Source organism: Rutilus rutilus, assembly GCF_951802725.1.
Source record: "Rutilus rutilus genome assembly, chromosome: 11".
NCBI lineage: Eukaryota > Metazoa > Chordata > Actinopteri > Cypriniformes > Leuciscidae > Rutilus > Rutilus rutilus.
The window spans coordinates 26,095,749-26,111,450 of record NC_140216.1 but is presented as its reverse complement, the minus strand read 5'-3'; the positions used below and the strand labels follow the sequence as shown (position 1 = coordinate 26,111,450).

The 15,702-nt window shown below is 36.3% G+C and overlaps 1 protein-coding gene across 1 annotated transcript; it reads left to right on the top strand.

Moving 5' to 3' along the window:
- The first annotated feature begins 11,048 nt into the window (after window positions 1–11,048).
- LOC311299144 (uncharacterized protein) lies at window positions 11,049–15,308 on the top strand. Its single transcript, XM_084422564.1, has 13 exons — window positions 11,049–11,219; window positions 11,312–11,383; window positions 11,467–11,527; window positions 11,612–11,749; window positions 12,409–12,543; window positions 12,622–12,705; window positions 12,784–12,872; window positions 12,958–13,060; window positions 13,138–13,406; window positions 13,475–13,693; window positions 13,881–14,058; window positions 14,136–14,232; window positions 14,317–15,308. Exons 4-9 carry the CDS (start codon window positions 11,615–11,617, stop codon window positions 13,255–13,257), a joined length of 666 nt encoding a protein of 221 aa, XP_084278690.1. The 5' UTR covers window positions 11,049–11,219; window positions 11,312–11,383; window positions 11,467–11,527; window positions 11,612–11,614; the 3' UTR covers window positions 13,258–13,406; window positions 13,475–13,693; window positions 13,881–14,058; window positions 14,136–14,232; window positions 14,317–15,308.
- The last annotated feature ends 394 nt before the right edge of the window (window positions 15,309–15,702 follow it).

Sequence of the window (15,702 nt, the reverse complement as noted above, 5' to 3'; positions counted from 1 at the left end):
TTTCAAAGCATTTTGAAAGTGACAAACTTTGACTCACAAAAGTCACATCCATGTGATTGGCCTCTTAAAACGAACACACTGCGGATGTTTCATCAAGATCAGTTAATGTATGCAGAACTTATAACACACTTCATGTGTCCCATTATTCGCCATAAATTCGTTTACTCGCTACGGCCAAACCGTTCGAGATATCAAAAATCCGTTCGCAAGAATTCATCCTCAATGTCTTGACTTCATTCACACCGAGTTTGGTGGTGATCGGATGAATTCCCTAGGAGGAGTATTTCACATTCCATTGTATGCGTTTTCCAAACAACGTATAATAACCAACTTCCTGTTGGACTGGTGTAAAACTTAGAGCACGAAAGTTGTTCGGCTCGACGAGATCTATATGTGTACTGAGTTTCATATTTTTACATGCAAGCGTGTTTGATTTATGGACCAAGTTTTCGGACACCATTCCAGGGGGCGCTGTCGAGCCTCCCTACCACGCCCGGGTACCAGCTTCAGCCCGGCCCTGATGGCCGCAGGTTCAGACCATAGACTGTAAAAAATATGGACAAAGCGTCTGTGACGTCACCCATAGACTTTCTGAAGAACGGGTTTGAAGCCGTTTATGGGGGGTATGGGCGGCGCCATCTTGGAAAATCTTGGGAAATCCTAACCCCGCCCACCTTCTGACGCAGCGCGCGTCACTCAACTCGCTCTGCTTATCTCTGTGTATATTTTAGGCAACGAAATATGTTATAAAACACCAACACCATCTATGTAAAACACCAAACTAACTCTTTTCGTTTTCATTTAAAGAAATCTTAAACATTATAGCCACACAAATGTTATTCACTGCACATAACGTTTGCCTTTTTATAACAAAACGAAATATAAAACACAAACCTGCCTCTTTTCGTTTTAAATATAATATAAAAATATTAAAAATTTTAATATGGTCCAGGCAATATGTGCATTTGTACTAAACAACAGATTTTGCAGTAAACAACATTAGATCATATTCGTTGTATTAAAATGACAAAACTCAACCCAGTCTCTTTTTGATATATTTCAGTTTTATCAATATAAAAGTAAAAGGTAAAGTTACAAGAAGCTATACAAACAAAGCAAACAATTCAGTCAAACATAAAAAGTCAGCGCTCGATCTAGTCTAACCATACAACGGTACAGTTAAATAGCTTATAAAGTTATGAAACTTACTCAGCCAAAACGATTGCCCAGGGAACAAATTATAGATTTACGTTACGAGACCAAAGATCGCCCGTTAGATATACACAAGACTAATCATGTTTAACCACTACAGAGACCGCGGCACCTCAGAACGTCTAGCCGAGCAAAGGCTGTTCCAGGCGGGGTACATCGCGCTGAGCGCCCGGTCATCGCTGGATCTCACAACTGGATACAATTTTCATAAATCTTTATAAATAAACCACAGATTTGAGCTTTAAACAACTACATTCTCGCCTGAAAAACTCTTAAAACTAAATTTCATGATACAGAAATAGTAGTATTATATGTCAACTGTATTTAAAAATGGCGCTTCTTATGTTGTCATTCTCCGTGGCGCTGCCTTGTCAGCTGTCAATCAAGCTGTCAATCAAAGTTAACCACGCCCTTATTGTCCTACATTTTATATCTAAATACGATCTAAACTAACGAGTTAGAAAAAAATTCACAGCCCTCATGGTTGTCAGGCACTCGGAACCTATCGAAAAATACAATAAAAGTCCATGGGACCAACCTGTAAAAACATGAATTTATGCTGTGAAAACGGACATTTTAACATGGGGGCTATGGACATTTGCTCCCTTTTGGGACCTTCCCCTAGCGGATTTTCGATGTATTGCAGTTTTTCGCACTTCCGGGTAGGCTTCATTTTTCAGATGAGAATGTTGCCCCTTGGTTCAGACGTGTGTGCAAAATTTCAAGAGTTTTTGAGCATGTTAAGGGCCCCAAAAGTGGCAAAAAGACAATAAAAAAATAAAAAAATCCTTCCGGGAACAATAGGGCCTTCGCCCTTTCAGGGCTTGGGCCCTAATAATAAGGTACTTTTTATTAAATCCCTTCATTTCAAAATGGTGAAACTTCAGTCCCTTCAGGACACATAGATCTTCCATTAAAACTAATTTGAAAAGAGTGTAATGTCAGTCCGTTGTAATTACTCTGACATGCATATTTGTAGAGCCGTCTATAAGGATGCCAGTAGACGTGGATGTAAGAACACTTTTCAAACTTTATTTATGTCTCATATTCTCTGGTTGCATACAGATGACTCACACGCGTACACTGTGTGTGTGCGGGCGTTGCCTTCTGATGTCATCACATAATGAACTAAATGCTTATACATTACAAAGAGGAACACAATAAACATAGATGCAGTCATCTCAGTTCTGTTATGGGTGTAGCAGGGACAAGGAGAGGTGAGGATCTTTTAGCAAGCAGTCTTTTCTCCATGAACATGGAAACACAAGGATAATCCAAACAAGAAACCAATGGTAATAATCCAAACAAGGATTATCAAAATACAAGTCCATAAAACACAGTGGATTCCAGACACTCCACAAACTGACACAAAAGTTCAGGAGAGTGATGAAGCGGAGGGGGGAGGGGGGGAGAGATGGAGGGATGGAGGGCCAGGCCCGTGTGGCAGAAGTGGGCCTAGACACCAAGGGGGAGCTGGTAGTTCAGAAAGCCAAGGCGTTGCCAGCAGTGCAGGGAGCCATGGCGGAGTTGGCAGAGTATGTGGCCAGACTGGAGTTGGCAGAGCAGGTGGCCACAGGGGAGCTCGAGACCACCACAGCAGAGCAGATGGGACTGAAGACACTTTTATGCTGTTAGTTCAACTGAACTGCTTAATATTCAGACAACATTCAAAGTTTGTTTTGTAGACAGTTTCAGCCTATCTAATTTGTTTATATAATTTATAAACCTCAAACTTTATACTGCTAGCTTAATAAATCCAACATACTGTTCAACTATTTAAACTTCTGAGATTACTATGCCTTGCCAGAAAATTACCTACACCTGTTAAAGGGATGGTTCTGAGTAAAATCAATTATTTGGAAAAAGCACGTAAAAGTCCTGTGCAAAACTCACAAAAGTAAGGGAAAAGCTAGTGAATTTAACACTCCATAGAAATTGATTGATAACTGGATGATATTCGAAATACTTTAAGTGTTGATCCAAAAATACATAGGGGTGCAAATTTGTCATTCAACCACATTGGTTCATGATGTCACGCAGGTGGTGAAGTAATAACTTATTTTAACGAATCTGGGCCCGGTTTCCCAAAGCGTTCTTATCTCTAAGTAGTTCTTAACCTATTCCTTAACCTCTCTCTTAACCTTATGGGACGGTTCCCGAAACGTTCGTACGCTAAGTATATCTTTTGTAAGTCACACTTTCGTAAGGTTGGTCTGGACCACTCTTAGCTTTACCTTATCACTGTTGCAGGTCTATATGAATATAATTCTGAAGTTTTAATACACCCAGACAGTATTAAATTAGGCTAATTCAAGTGTTTTCATGCAAAGAATAAAATTGTCATTACACTGATTGTTGTTAGATTTTTAATTATATTATTATACAATATTATTAATTTAATTAAAACGCTCTTTTAAAGGGTAACTAAACCCTAAACCAACTTTTTTTAGTTAATGCTCTGTAAGAATGGGGCTTTATTAGTGCTGTTCACTGATTCAAGTAATTTTTTTAACATTTGTGTTTAAAGTGTTTTAATTTTACAAAATATGGTGTAAAAACGTCTCAGTGCTGCCCTCTTCAGGTTGAACAGTGGCTACTGCAGTTGAATTTTCCTATTGGAAGTTGTGGTACACTCTGACGTCAGAGGGTACCAGTTAACCACGCCCTAGCCTACAGAGAGATACATCTCAGATGCACGCCCCCTCTCCACTGGGCTCTGCCCACTTTTCCAGCATTTTTCAAATATTGCCAGTGGGTGGAGTCAAGCTCTGACCAGGGGTTTAGTTACCCTTTAAAGGCCAGTGAAAGCATAGGCTACTGTCAGTTAAGTCCTATTCGGACGCTAATATTGTTTCTCATGGGCTCGTCCGGTATTTTAAACATTTACAGGGGTAAGTCGGTGATTTTAGTGCCGTCCGAATCCATAATATCAGTGTTTTTCTCACCCAACCCGCGTAAAAATCCCTGGCCAAATTAGTACCTTCTGTTTTTTGACAAACAGGTCGTGTGGTAATTTAATTGCCGTCTGAATCCACATCTCTGAGTTTACAAGAGATTCAAAATTTACGGTTTAAATCCTTTTTGATCACTGCCGAGCACCGTACGCAAGATGTAAACTTTTATTACTGAAATGCTGGAAAGTATTTACAAGAACAATATTTCATCGCAGCTCCACCTCAGCGAACAAAAATGGGAAAGAGAAGAAGGCACGTACATTTTTGAAAAGGTTATTGTGGCAGCAATATATGTTACAATTTTAAAATATGTAGGCTAGGCTATTATAGGCTATTATAGTTTGGATTATTTTTTATAATATCCAATAATCATAATAAATTGCAATTTCAACTATTTCTGAAGTGCTTCATTTATAAAGAACACCGCTTTCTCACATAAACAGCCCCTGCACGAGAGAATAATTGATTCTCGAGCCATCGATATCAAACAATTCAGCACCATCGCCACGGACAGCGCCGGGTAACGTCGCACGTAAGAAGGTATATCTTAAGCAGCTTCCTAAGGTATGGTTCGGGGAACACACTTAGGAACATAAACACCTTTGGTAAGATATATCTTTCGAGCTCTCTTAGCGCGCTAAGAGTGAGCGTTATCGGGAAACCGGGCCCTGTTTGAGATCGAATTAATGCTAGATGTTTTACTATAAATTACAGACATGGCATCTGAGGACTAATTCTTATTCTTATTTCCAGTTTATTTCTATTCAATCATATTGTTCTTACATACTAGAGCACAAAAGCACATGTGCACTCTTAAGGCCAATTCACACCATACAGAGAAACACTGACAAACAAGTTTGTTGGGTTTTGTTGGATCAGTGTGTTACCCCTGTTGGCGTTGGTTTGGGTTTTTCAACAGACTGAAAATGTTCTTAACAAAGAAATTTGTTAAAAATAACCCCTGAAATGATGACTTCTGGTGAATATTGTGGAAACTAATTGATATTTAGATAAATATATTTCATACATTATAGCATATTATAATAGGCCCAGCCTATATTTTTATAGAATAGCAAGTAGGCCTAATCAATATACAAGACTGAACCACATAGATGTGAAATATAAAGGCTATCATGGTCATTTTGCCAACAATGAACCATGGATTTGTTTAGTTTATAATACGTTTTATTTTTAACTTAAACAAATACAAAATATATAATTCAAAACTCATCGGCTTAGACTGCATTTGAAGAAAAATAAACACAACAGTTTTCTGTAGCCTTGTGCGAACTTATGCACTAGAATTAGACTTCTCGAATGTTCTTTCCAGTGCAAAAAATTATATTTTTTTATTTAATTAGACAACATTTTAAGTGTAGTGCAAATATCTTTATATAATTATACTTTCATTATAGTTAACTTTCTTTCCAGTGCAAAACAATAATACATTAAAAAACAGCTAATAAAGAAAATATAAAATATTGCACTCAAATACTGCATTCAAGCAACACAACACCTGTATGTATATTTTTGTGCTCTCTTCTTTTTCGTCGGTGTGGTGAATAATACGGTTACTCGGTGTGAATCGTCCGGGCGTAGGACCCCATTAGTATGCCAGTAGTATGCCTGATCTAAATCTGTTCTCGCGATAACTTGTAGCTAACGTGAGCTGTTTTAGTGTTATTATGTGGTAGCTTCATGTAGAATGCTAAATCCCGCTGCTATATGCAAGGTAAGATTAAATTAAATGTTATATTGTATATGTAAATTGTGTATATTCTATAGCTAATATTTAAAACCTCAAGTTGCGTCAATAGCAGGAGAAAGACCGCGAAATTTAAAAATACTACTGTTAATGTGTCACGAAATGTAGTTTTAAGAGTTTTTCAGTCGATAATGTAGTTGTTTCAATCTCAAATATGTTGTTTGTTTATACAGATAGTGCCTATTTAAAAATTTGATCTGACGTTTTCGGAGATGTGAGATCCAAGGGATCACCGGGTGCTCAGCGCTCATGTATCCCGCCTGGAACAGCCTTACCTCGGCTAGAGATGCTGACGTCTGCTTAATGAATTACTAACGTAATGATAGCAGTAGCACCAAAACGTAGCCTACTTTGCAAGATTAAGCGCTGTTTTATATGGATTAACCCTTTCATGCAGGATATAGAGACCATACAAATCCACTCTTTATTAGGTCAGGATTATTAAAACTTAAAGACATTGTAGAATTACAAACTCTATTAGTGATGTTCAAAGCTAGAAGCAAAGCTCTTCCACATGACTTACAAAAGTTATTTGTTTTTACTTCTGAAGATGGAAATCACAGACGGCCGTATGACTTTAAACATCTAATAGCAAGAACAAACTTGAAACAAATGTGTTTGTCTGTTGCTGGAGTAAAAGCATGGAATTCTCTAAGGAAAGATATAAAAAGTTGCAAAAATATTTTGGAATTTAAAAGGAGTTATAAAAAGAAACAACTTGAATTATATCAAACTGAATTTTGATTTTGTTTGTATGTGATCATTGTAAAACGTTTAAATAAATATTAGATATGTTGGAGTTTGGGTGATGGTGGAGGGAATAATTCTAATACCATCTACTATTTATGTTAATATATTTTGGGTGATGCTAATGTCATCTACTGTTTATGTTAATAAATTTTGGGTGATGGTGGAGGGAACAATGCTTATGCCATCTACTATTTATGTTTATAAAGGGGGCAGATAAATATAAGAATATTATTCTTCCATCTGCTCCTTTCTGATCATGGAAATGTAAAGGAAAACTCAAATGAATTGCATGTGCCTTGTACAAATAATGCATTTTCATGAAAGGAATAAAAGATAAATGAAATGAAATGAAATGCATAGTGGTCACTACAGTGGACAGCTATTAAAAAAGCATTTTCTTAAATGTACATGGGTTTTGATGGCATAGTTGCACATCAGCCTCTTAATTGGACCCTGGTGCATCATCCTATACATTGCAACCAAGTGGCAAGCCGTTGTGTTTCGATTTTTTTCCCCTCCAAACCAAGATGGTCAATGGTCAGTCAGAAATGCCAAGTTGCTCCGGAATATCCAACCATTCCTTCTTTCCTATTAGACTCTTGTAGATAAAAAAATATTGCAGCATCAAGCAATATCTAATGAGTCATATCACAGTTACATTTTCCAAGTTTTGATTTTAGATTGGGAGAAAAATCTGATTAATCATCTGTCCACTGTAGTGGACCTCATGCATCAATGGCTATATTTCAGCTACAGTTCATACTTATACTGTGGATATTGTTTTTGTGTAAATAAATGTATTTGTATTATTAGAATGTAACGTGCTTACATAATGTATGTGACTTGTATTGCATTCATTTTATTTTTCAAATAACAATGGGAACAGAGAAAATTACTCACTGCTCCTAACTAAAGAACTTTTGTAGCTTTAATAAGGATTCATTTATATCTAATTTATAAATTATGCAATGCAGAGTGTTTTACGCTTTATTCGATTTATTTTTATTTCCCATATTTATCAATACATCAGTAGCTGTATTAGTATCAGTGATACTGGCCTTCATAAAAAAATATGTCATTAAACAAGTATTTAAAATATAATGTCTTTATTTAGTTATTTTATGTTTTTCTACATTAATCTGGAGATTAAATGTGAAATGATTAAATGATAAAATATAGTAAAACCGTATAGAGACTTGGGTAACACTTCATAATAACGTTCAGTTGTAGGCCATTAATAAGTGGTTAGTTAATGATGAACTAATCATTTACATAACATGCATAAACATGCAAAATAACATTTTATGTATGTTTTGTAAATTCCGGTACAAGTGATTAGTAAATGATTAACTAATTATTTATGAAACATGACTATGCATTCATAAATGATTAATAAGTGATATACTAACATTTTATGTATGTTTTGTACATTTTTTCGTTACAAGTCATTTACAATTGATTAGTTAATGATTAACTAATCATATACAAAATATGACTGCGTCTCATAAATGTTCATTATGTTAATTTTTTTTGTATGTTTTGCTCACATCAGGTGCAGTGGTTAAAGATTCATGTGTTTCAGAGAAGACAGCTGTCTATACCCTCACCAGTCAGCACTTACACTGCAGTGCACACTACACTACACACGACACTACACACTACAGTGTTCAACACCTGTTATAGATGTGTAAACGCATGAATAAATCATTTACAACACTTTTTGCATCCCCTAATCTAAAGTGTAAACTATTTATTACTTGTAAATGTGTTACACTTACCTGTTACAAATGATCTGTATGTGTATTCAAGGCATTTAAAACACTTTCTGCACCCTCTAATTGCTACATATATACAAAAAATAACATTATTTATTAAACATGTATGAAACGCATATTCATGTTTTATAAAAGATTAGTTAATCATTTACTAATCACTTGTAAATGACGTGTAACGGAATTTACAAAACATAGGCTACATAAAATGTTAGTATATCATTTGCTAATCATTTATGAATGTTCTGTAAATGATTAGTTCATCATTAACTAACCACTTATAAATGACTTACAACTGAACGTTATTATACAGTGTTACTGAAACTTGAGTGTTTATGATTGCGATCAATCGCAATTAATCAGAACAAAAGTGTAATTAATCTAGTTAATTTTTTAGATCGATTGACTGCACAATTAATACGTTTAATCAACCTAATATCATTACTTTTGTTTTGCATTAAAGTTATGTTACAGTTTGCGTTGCATGCTGAGGTGAAGGAGTACCTGGAGCGTGGAGTTTACCAAGGGAACGGCGACACCGGACGCAAGAGAATTGTCAGGCGTTCTGCTAAGAAGTTCATTGTGCAGGGGAAGTAGAAAAAATATCATTGCCTTTTAATGTGTTATGTATTATGTGATTTACAGTATCCGCTACGTTTGCTTATGATAAAACAACTAATTTTACATAATATTTTCTTCAATAAATAACATGATTTATATACTGTGTGTTGCGTTCCCTCACATTACCTCTTTATGTCTCTAACACAGGTGGACATCTTTATTACAAAACTGCAGACGGATCGAACCGTCTAGTTGTCATGGATGAGAAACAGAAGGAACAAGTCCTTCGGGACTGCCATGACAGCCCAGCTACAGGTGGGCATCAGGGGAGAACAAGGACATGCAATAAGATTGCAAGCGCATACTATCGGCAAGGCATCTTTCCGGACGTCACGAAGTGGGTAAGATAATTGTAGACTCAAATTCCCGAACCACAAGATAGTTTCATACAGCCACTCAAGTGTAAATAATTAACTTATTGGTATGTTATGTAGAGGCCACGACATATTATATTGAGGCCACAAGATCATATTATAATAAATACTTAATGGCGTTAAGTCGTGTCCTCAAGATCCTATGTTGAGTTTGAGACCCCTGATGTAGTTGTACAAAGTAATGTGTTTCTGTTGTTTGTAATGTTACAAACACCTACAAATTTCTTTTTAGATTGCCCAATGTCCACAGTGTCAGCGTACTGATACTATTAAAACAGTGGCCCCAGTGTTGCACCCTATCAAGAGCCGCTTTCCGACCGGAGGAACCTTTTCACAGTTCCTAGAACTATTCGCTAAAGTACCCGGATGTCGGCGTGTTCGCACCGCAGGAACTAGGAACGATTTTAGTTCTAGGAACTCCATTTGTAGGAACTAATTTAGGTCCTACTTCAGAGTAGGGTCTAAACCAGCACTATAGGAACTATCTGTGACGTTAGTGTACGCTGATTGACCGAACGCACGCGGAACACCAGCACCTGCCATTTTTAAAACAGCTATATGTAAACACACAGATTATAGCCTATATATTTACTTGGTCGGAAAGCGGCTAAGGTCACTAAAGCCTGGACTGTAATAGGAATGGATTTGATGGGACCATTTCCAACCAGTCCTCAGGGGAACATTTATGTCCTCACAATGACTGACCTCTTCACCAAATGGGTTTTCGCCAAATCCCTGAAGTGTAAGACCGCAGTTGAGGTGGCTACAGGGGTCTTACAAGCATTTAATGCATATGGCATAGTTGAAAGAATAATCACAGACCAGGGGAGGGAGTTTGTGAACCAGGTTATTATTATTTAGTTAAGAAGATTTTATTATTACATTTTTAGGCTATATGTTATAAGAATCTACCATGTCTTGCATACCTTTTTGATAACAGCTAAATGAGGACATATTTAAGGAATTGGGTGTGAAGCAGTGTGTCACATCAGCTTACCACCCTCAGTCAAATGGACAGGATGAGAGGACTAATCAGACTATAAAGAGGTCATTGTCAAAGTACTGCAATGACATGCAGAATGACTGGGACGAAAAACTTGAGGATGTGGTGCATGCCATCAACACCTCAAAGCAGGTGATTGGAACTGCTTAAAAAATAAATGATTATATGCAATTGATTATGTAAATGTAATTTGTTGAAACACTTTTTTTTAGGGCTCTACAAAGTATACACCATTCTTTTTGATGTTTCACCGGCACCCAGTCATGCCAGAGCTTCTAAACACAAAGGTAGTATCTGAGACAGATTGCTTTGTAGCAGAGGATCCGAATATTGTAATGCCCACACGGATAGTAGAGGTGACAGCAGTACAGGAAAAGGTGATTGTCTGTAGTATGAACTATAATTAAGTAATAATTCACATTATTTAAGGTATTCTATTAAGTCTTTTTAATATACATTATTTTCATAAGGTGCGGGATCACATTGAAAAAGCACAAGGGAAGCAAAAGGCGGAGTACGAGTCCCGGAAAAGAAAAAATGTGAAATCATTTCACATCCGCGAAGGAGAGGAGGTACTCAAAGCAAACAAAAGAAAAGAGGGACACAAAGGTGGACGTTTAGAGGGGAACTGGACAGGCCCTTTTGTAGTCAAAGACATTACCGAAAAAGGGGTTGCTACACTTGCAGACAAATCAGGCAACATTCTCCGCCAGAAAACCAATGTGTCCCAACTCAAACCATTCCTGCGGCGTGACATTAACCTGAATGGTGAGTAAGGCAGTACATTACAGTAGATGGTCCACTTTTTGAAGTTAATGTTTATGGCAAATTTAAAATATTACATATACAACCTTTTTCAGTGAATATTCATGATGACCATGATTCTTACTGCCTGAAGACAGACATGGCAGGAGGTGATGCATCACGCACAGGTATGCTTCATTTGATTTGCTTTTTAAAAAGTCGAATAAGTAACTTTGACAAAGATTTGTGACTGATCCAAAAGTGTTTACAGAAATTGAAAAAAAAAAAATCAGTTTTCAGTGGATCACTTTCACATCTTGGAGCTAGAAGAGGTAAGATGTCAAATAAATGGAAGTCTGTTATATATTATATAATATTATATATGTAAGACAATTACAAAGCATTTTTTTTTCTAGGAAATGTATATGAGAATTTTGAGTGAGGAAACAGACAGAAAGCGGCCACTCATTCAGTTTCCGAGATGCCAGGCCACAGTTGAAGATTTCGAGACACTGTGTCCACAGAAGAAAAGTTTCCCATGGCTGAATGACGACGTTAGAATTTTAATTTGATAACATTTTTGAGACATATTTGTAATAGCTCTAATTAGTCCCGGTTTCCAGAAAACGTCCAAACAAAAAGCTGCAAAAAGGGCCAAATTTCATCCCAAAATTTCACTGTATGCGAGTCTCTATTTGCCCCAATGGAATAAATGCTTTGTGGAATCTCCATATCTCAGCTCTGGAAGGCTCTAGAGCCTCCAATCATGCACTCCTGTCTGCGCCTCAGCACCCTCTATCCGAATCCAGAGTTTCAAGAAGATCAGATAAACTTTATTTTTCGACCCAAAATATCTATAAGGGTATATATACCCTTATAGATATTTTGGGTCGAAAAATAAAGTTTATCTGATCTTCTTGAAACTCTGGATTCGGATAGAGGGTGCTGAGGCGCAGACAGGAGTGCATGATTAACCTTATAGTTTTTTTGGGTCGAAAAATAAAGTTTCTCGGATATTCTCGAAACTGCGGATTCTGTTAGAGGGTGCTGAGACATAGACATGAATGCATGATTGGAGAAATTTTGGGACTCAAGCGAGCCCTCCATATGCGTCCAATGGCAGCTTATTTGTATGGTCGTTTGTACACGAACCTCCTATATGTATACTTATATTATTCAACAACATTTTATTGAAATCTACTATTTCTTTTAGATTCTTGACACAAGGATTGCACAGCTCTGTAAAGCACATGGTGGAACTGCTTTACAGGTGCACACGTTCGTGCTCTGGTGGCGATCCTTCACTATCAAGAAACATGTGGATGACAGTCACATTTCTTGTCTGAAGGTAAATCAAAATCTATTAATTAAATTTCAGTGGCAGGGGACACATTTACTTACTTATTTACTTATAAATATTTTAAAGGACCTTGATGAGAATGACACAGTCCTTATTCCAAGAATTGTTGGTGGACAGAGCCCCGAAAAGGGAAATCACTTCATTTTGTGGGTATGTGTGGATTAAAAAATACATTTTTACTCAACAGTTGTTACTCTGGTTAAAGCGGTTTCTGTTTATGTTGTAAAGGTCTTGGATGGTTTGCTGAATCGTATTCGAGTTTACGACCCCAGTGGCAACTACAAGTCAATTTCTGCGATGGACCTGGCTATACTTTGGTATTATGTGCTTTGTAAATGTTAAAATTGTGATCTTTATTTATTTATGTACATTTATTAATTTCTTTTTTCTTTTGTACAAAAGCAATGCCTTCCGAAATACTTGGGACTTGGGAAAATGGACTGTTGAGTACCCAGAACAGTGGAGGCTGGCTGACTCTAACAACTGTGGGGTTTTGGTTTGTACAGTAAGTTAAATAAATGCTTTTATTTATTTATTTTATTTTTATCTACATTACTTTGACAACTGTATTTATTGCATTAGATGGCAGAAATGGAGGTGAGGGACAAATGGACCTCTATGAAAAACGAGGTGATACAGGTAGACGATCTGTGGCATCTGAGAAGATATCATGCATCATCAATGGCAGCATATGACGTATAAAAGGTATGTGTAAAATGTGTGTCCTCATTCATATAAATCAACTTAAAAGTTTAATAAATCAAGTAGATCGATGATTTTTTAAATTTAGGACAGTCGAGGAGGTGGAAAAAAAAGGAATTTGTTCTCTTGTCAGTGATACTGAAATTCAGGTACATATAAGACTTTACAAAATTTTAAGTGGCTAGATATTGTTTGCTATACTAAATATTTTTTTCAGGAGTTGTTTCAAGGAATTGTGAAAGGCTCTGTGAAACCCACGTGGAACAAATGGTGGCAAATGAAGACTGGGAACATGGTAAAACCTAAGAGCTTTCATCCAGCCTTGTCAGCACATGTTGAGGAACTTCTAGGACACATCGACAACATTGTGTTTGAGCAAAAGAAGGACATAAAGCTTGAACATATCGACCTTTTAATGTGTGAATTGATTCCTGAGGTAAGCATTTTATGGGATCGTGTTGGTACAAATAAGTACTCGAATTTTTTATATCACCAAAAAAAAACACTTTCTCACCCTGGTATCATTTGGGAGAAACTGATGGCTATTTTTTATATGTTTTGGTGAACTAACTCATTAAACTAACTCATTAAGTAATTACTTTTTTTTATCTTTTGTTGTACAGATCAGCCTTATAATACTGAGACGAACGGAAGGTTTCAGTCACTTTTGGGCTGATATATCTTATCTTGTGGAGTGTGTCATTAAAATAGCCTTTTAATGTCACAACATCCCAGGTTCAACGAGCTAACTACGTCTTCTGCTGCGTTGCACCTTCGGGCTTGTATACCAAAGCAAAACAAGTGAGTGATGTTCCATAGCACTAAAGACTGTGCAAGTGTACAGTTGCACATGACATGTTGTTTGTGTGTTTTTGCAGAGTCCCCTCAAGTCAGTCCATCCATGACACCCAGGTTCAACGAGCTAACTGCGTCTGCTGCGTTGCACCTTCGGGCTTGTATACCAAAGCAAAACAAGTGAGTGATGTTCCATAGCACTAAAGACTGTGCAAGTGTGCAGTTGCACATGACATGTTGCAGCATGTTTGTGTGTTTTTGCAGAGTTCCCTCAAGTCAGTCCATGACACCTAGTCCAGCCTCCTCACCTACCAGGTCACAACCCAACCATCTAAAGGGGAACTTGACTGACTGCATCATCTAGGCCTTAAGATGGTTCCACAAAGAATTGACTGCATATACAACATGAATTTACTTCGTTCAAACCAAAGATTTGACTTTTCATACAGCAAAAGACACTGCATCTATTTGTGTCTCATTAGCTCTCAAAAAACTTTTACCTTACAGTTCATTAAATATTTTACACAGCTAACTCAACATTAATTGTTTTTAAATCTTCACAATGTATAGCCAGAGGACTATCACAAAAGTATTTAGAAAAGTAAAGACATAGCATGTCTGTTTAAAGCTGCTTTGTGTTGTTGTGTATTTTAAAAAGCTCTATAAATGTCCTAAAACGATGTGCATTTTGCTTGTAGTTTTGTGTTAATAAAAATGTAATATATTACATCTAATAATTCAGTTGAATTCATTATGTATTGTATTGTGTAATTTAATTAAATTTTTATATAAGTTTTGGTTCTCTAATTTTATTACATTAAATGTTATTGTGTTGTATGATGTTCTGTATTAAGAATTAATTATGACATAAATCATATGCATTAGTACACAAATTACATGCTTGTAATAAAAAAAAGCATATTATGCCTATTGCTTAATAACAAATAACTGCGTCACAAAACATACTTATAAATGTTATTTCTTTAAAATAAAAGATTATTATATGAATTAAGGGGTTTGATTAATTACATTAAGATTGTGATTCCATAATTGTATTACAGTGTTCTTTAGTCAAGGCTAGACAACCAATTAATATTTATACCCACAAAACATAGCTAGCATTTTGTGATTTATTTAAATGTCTAAACTGTTAATAAGAAAAACAGTAATATACACAAATAAACATCTTATGGCTCTTTTAATAAATAAAAGTGTACCTGTAACATATTGCGCTGATTATTGCGATAAAAAATAATGACATAATTATAATTGCATTACGAATGGCTGTGAATACGGTAAGGCAGTATCAGTGCAGTATAAGCTCACAGCACGATCATCGGATAACGTTAGCTGTATGCTATGCTACTATCTAGCTAACTAAAAAACACACTAACAACGAGAAATGTTTAATTTCACAATCTAAAGCTTCGGTTAAATACTAGTATATGAAACGTATAATTTAAAATACATTAATGACTCGTTATAACGTAGTACAAACGTCTTCTATAATAAAATGATTTTGTATGATTTGTAACCAGGCACTAGAGCGATTACCCATAAAACGGGCTTTGCACCAATCAGATTGCTTGGGTCCTACGCCCGGACTATTCACACCGGAGTAACCGTAATATTCACCACACCGGCTGCTCG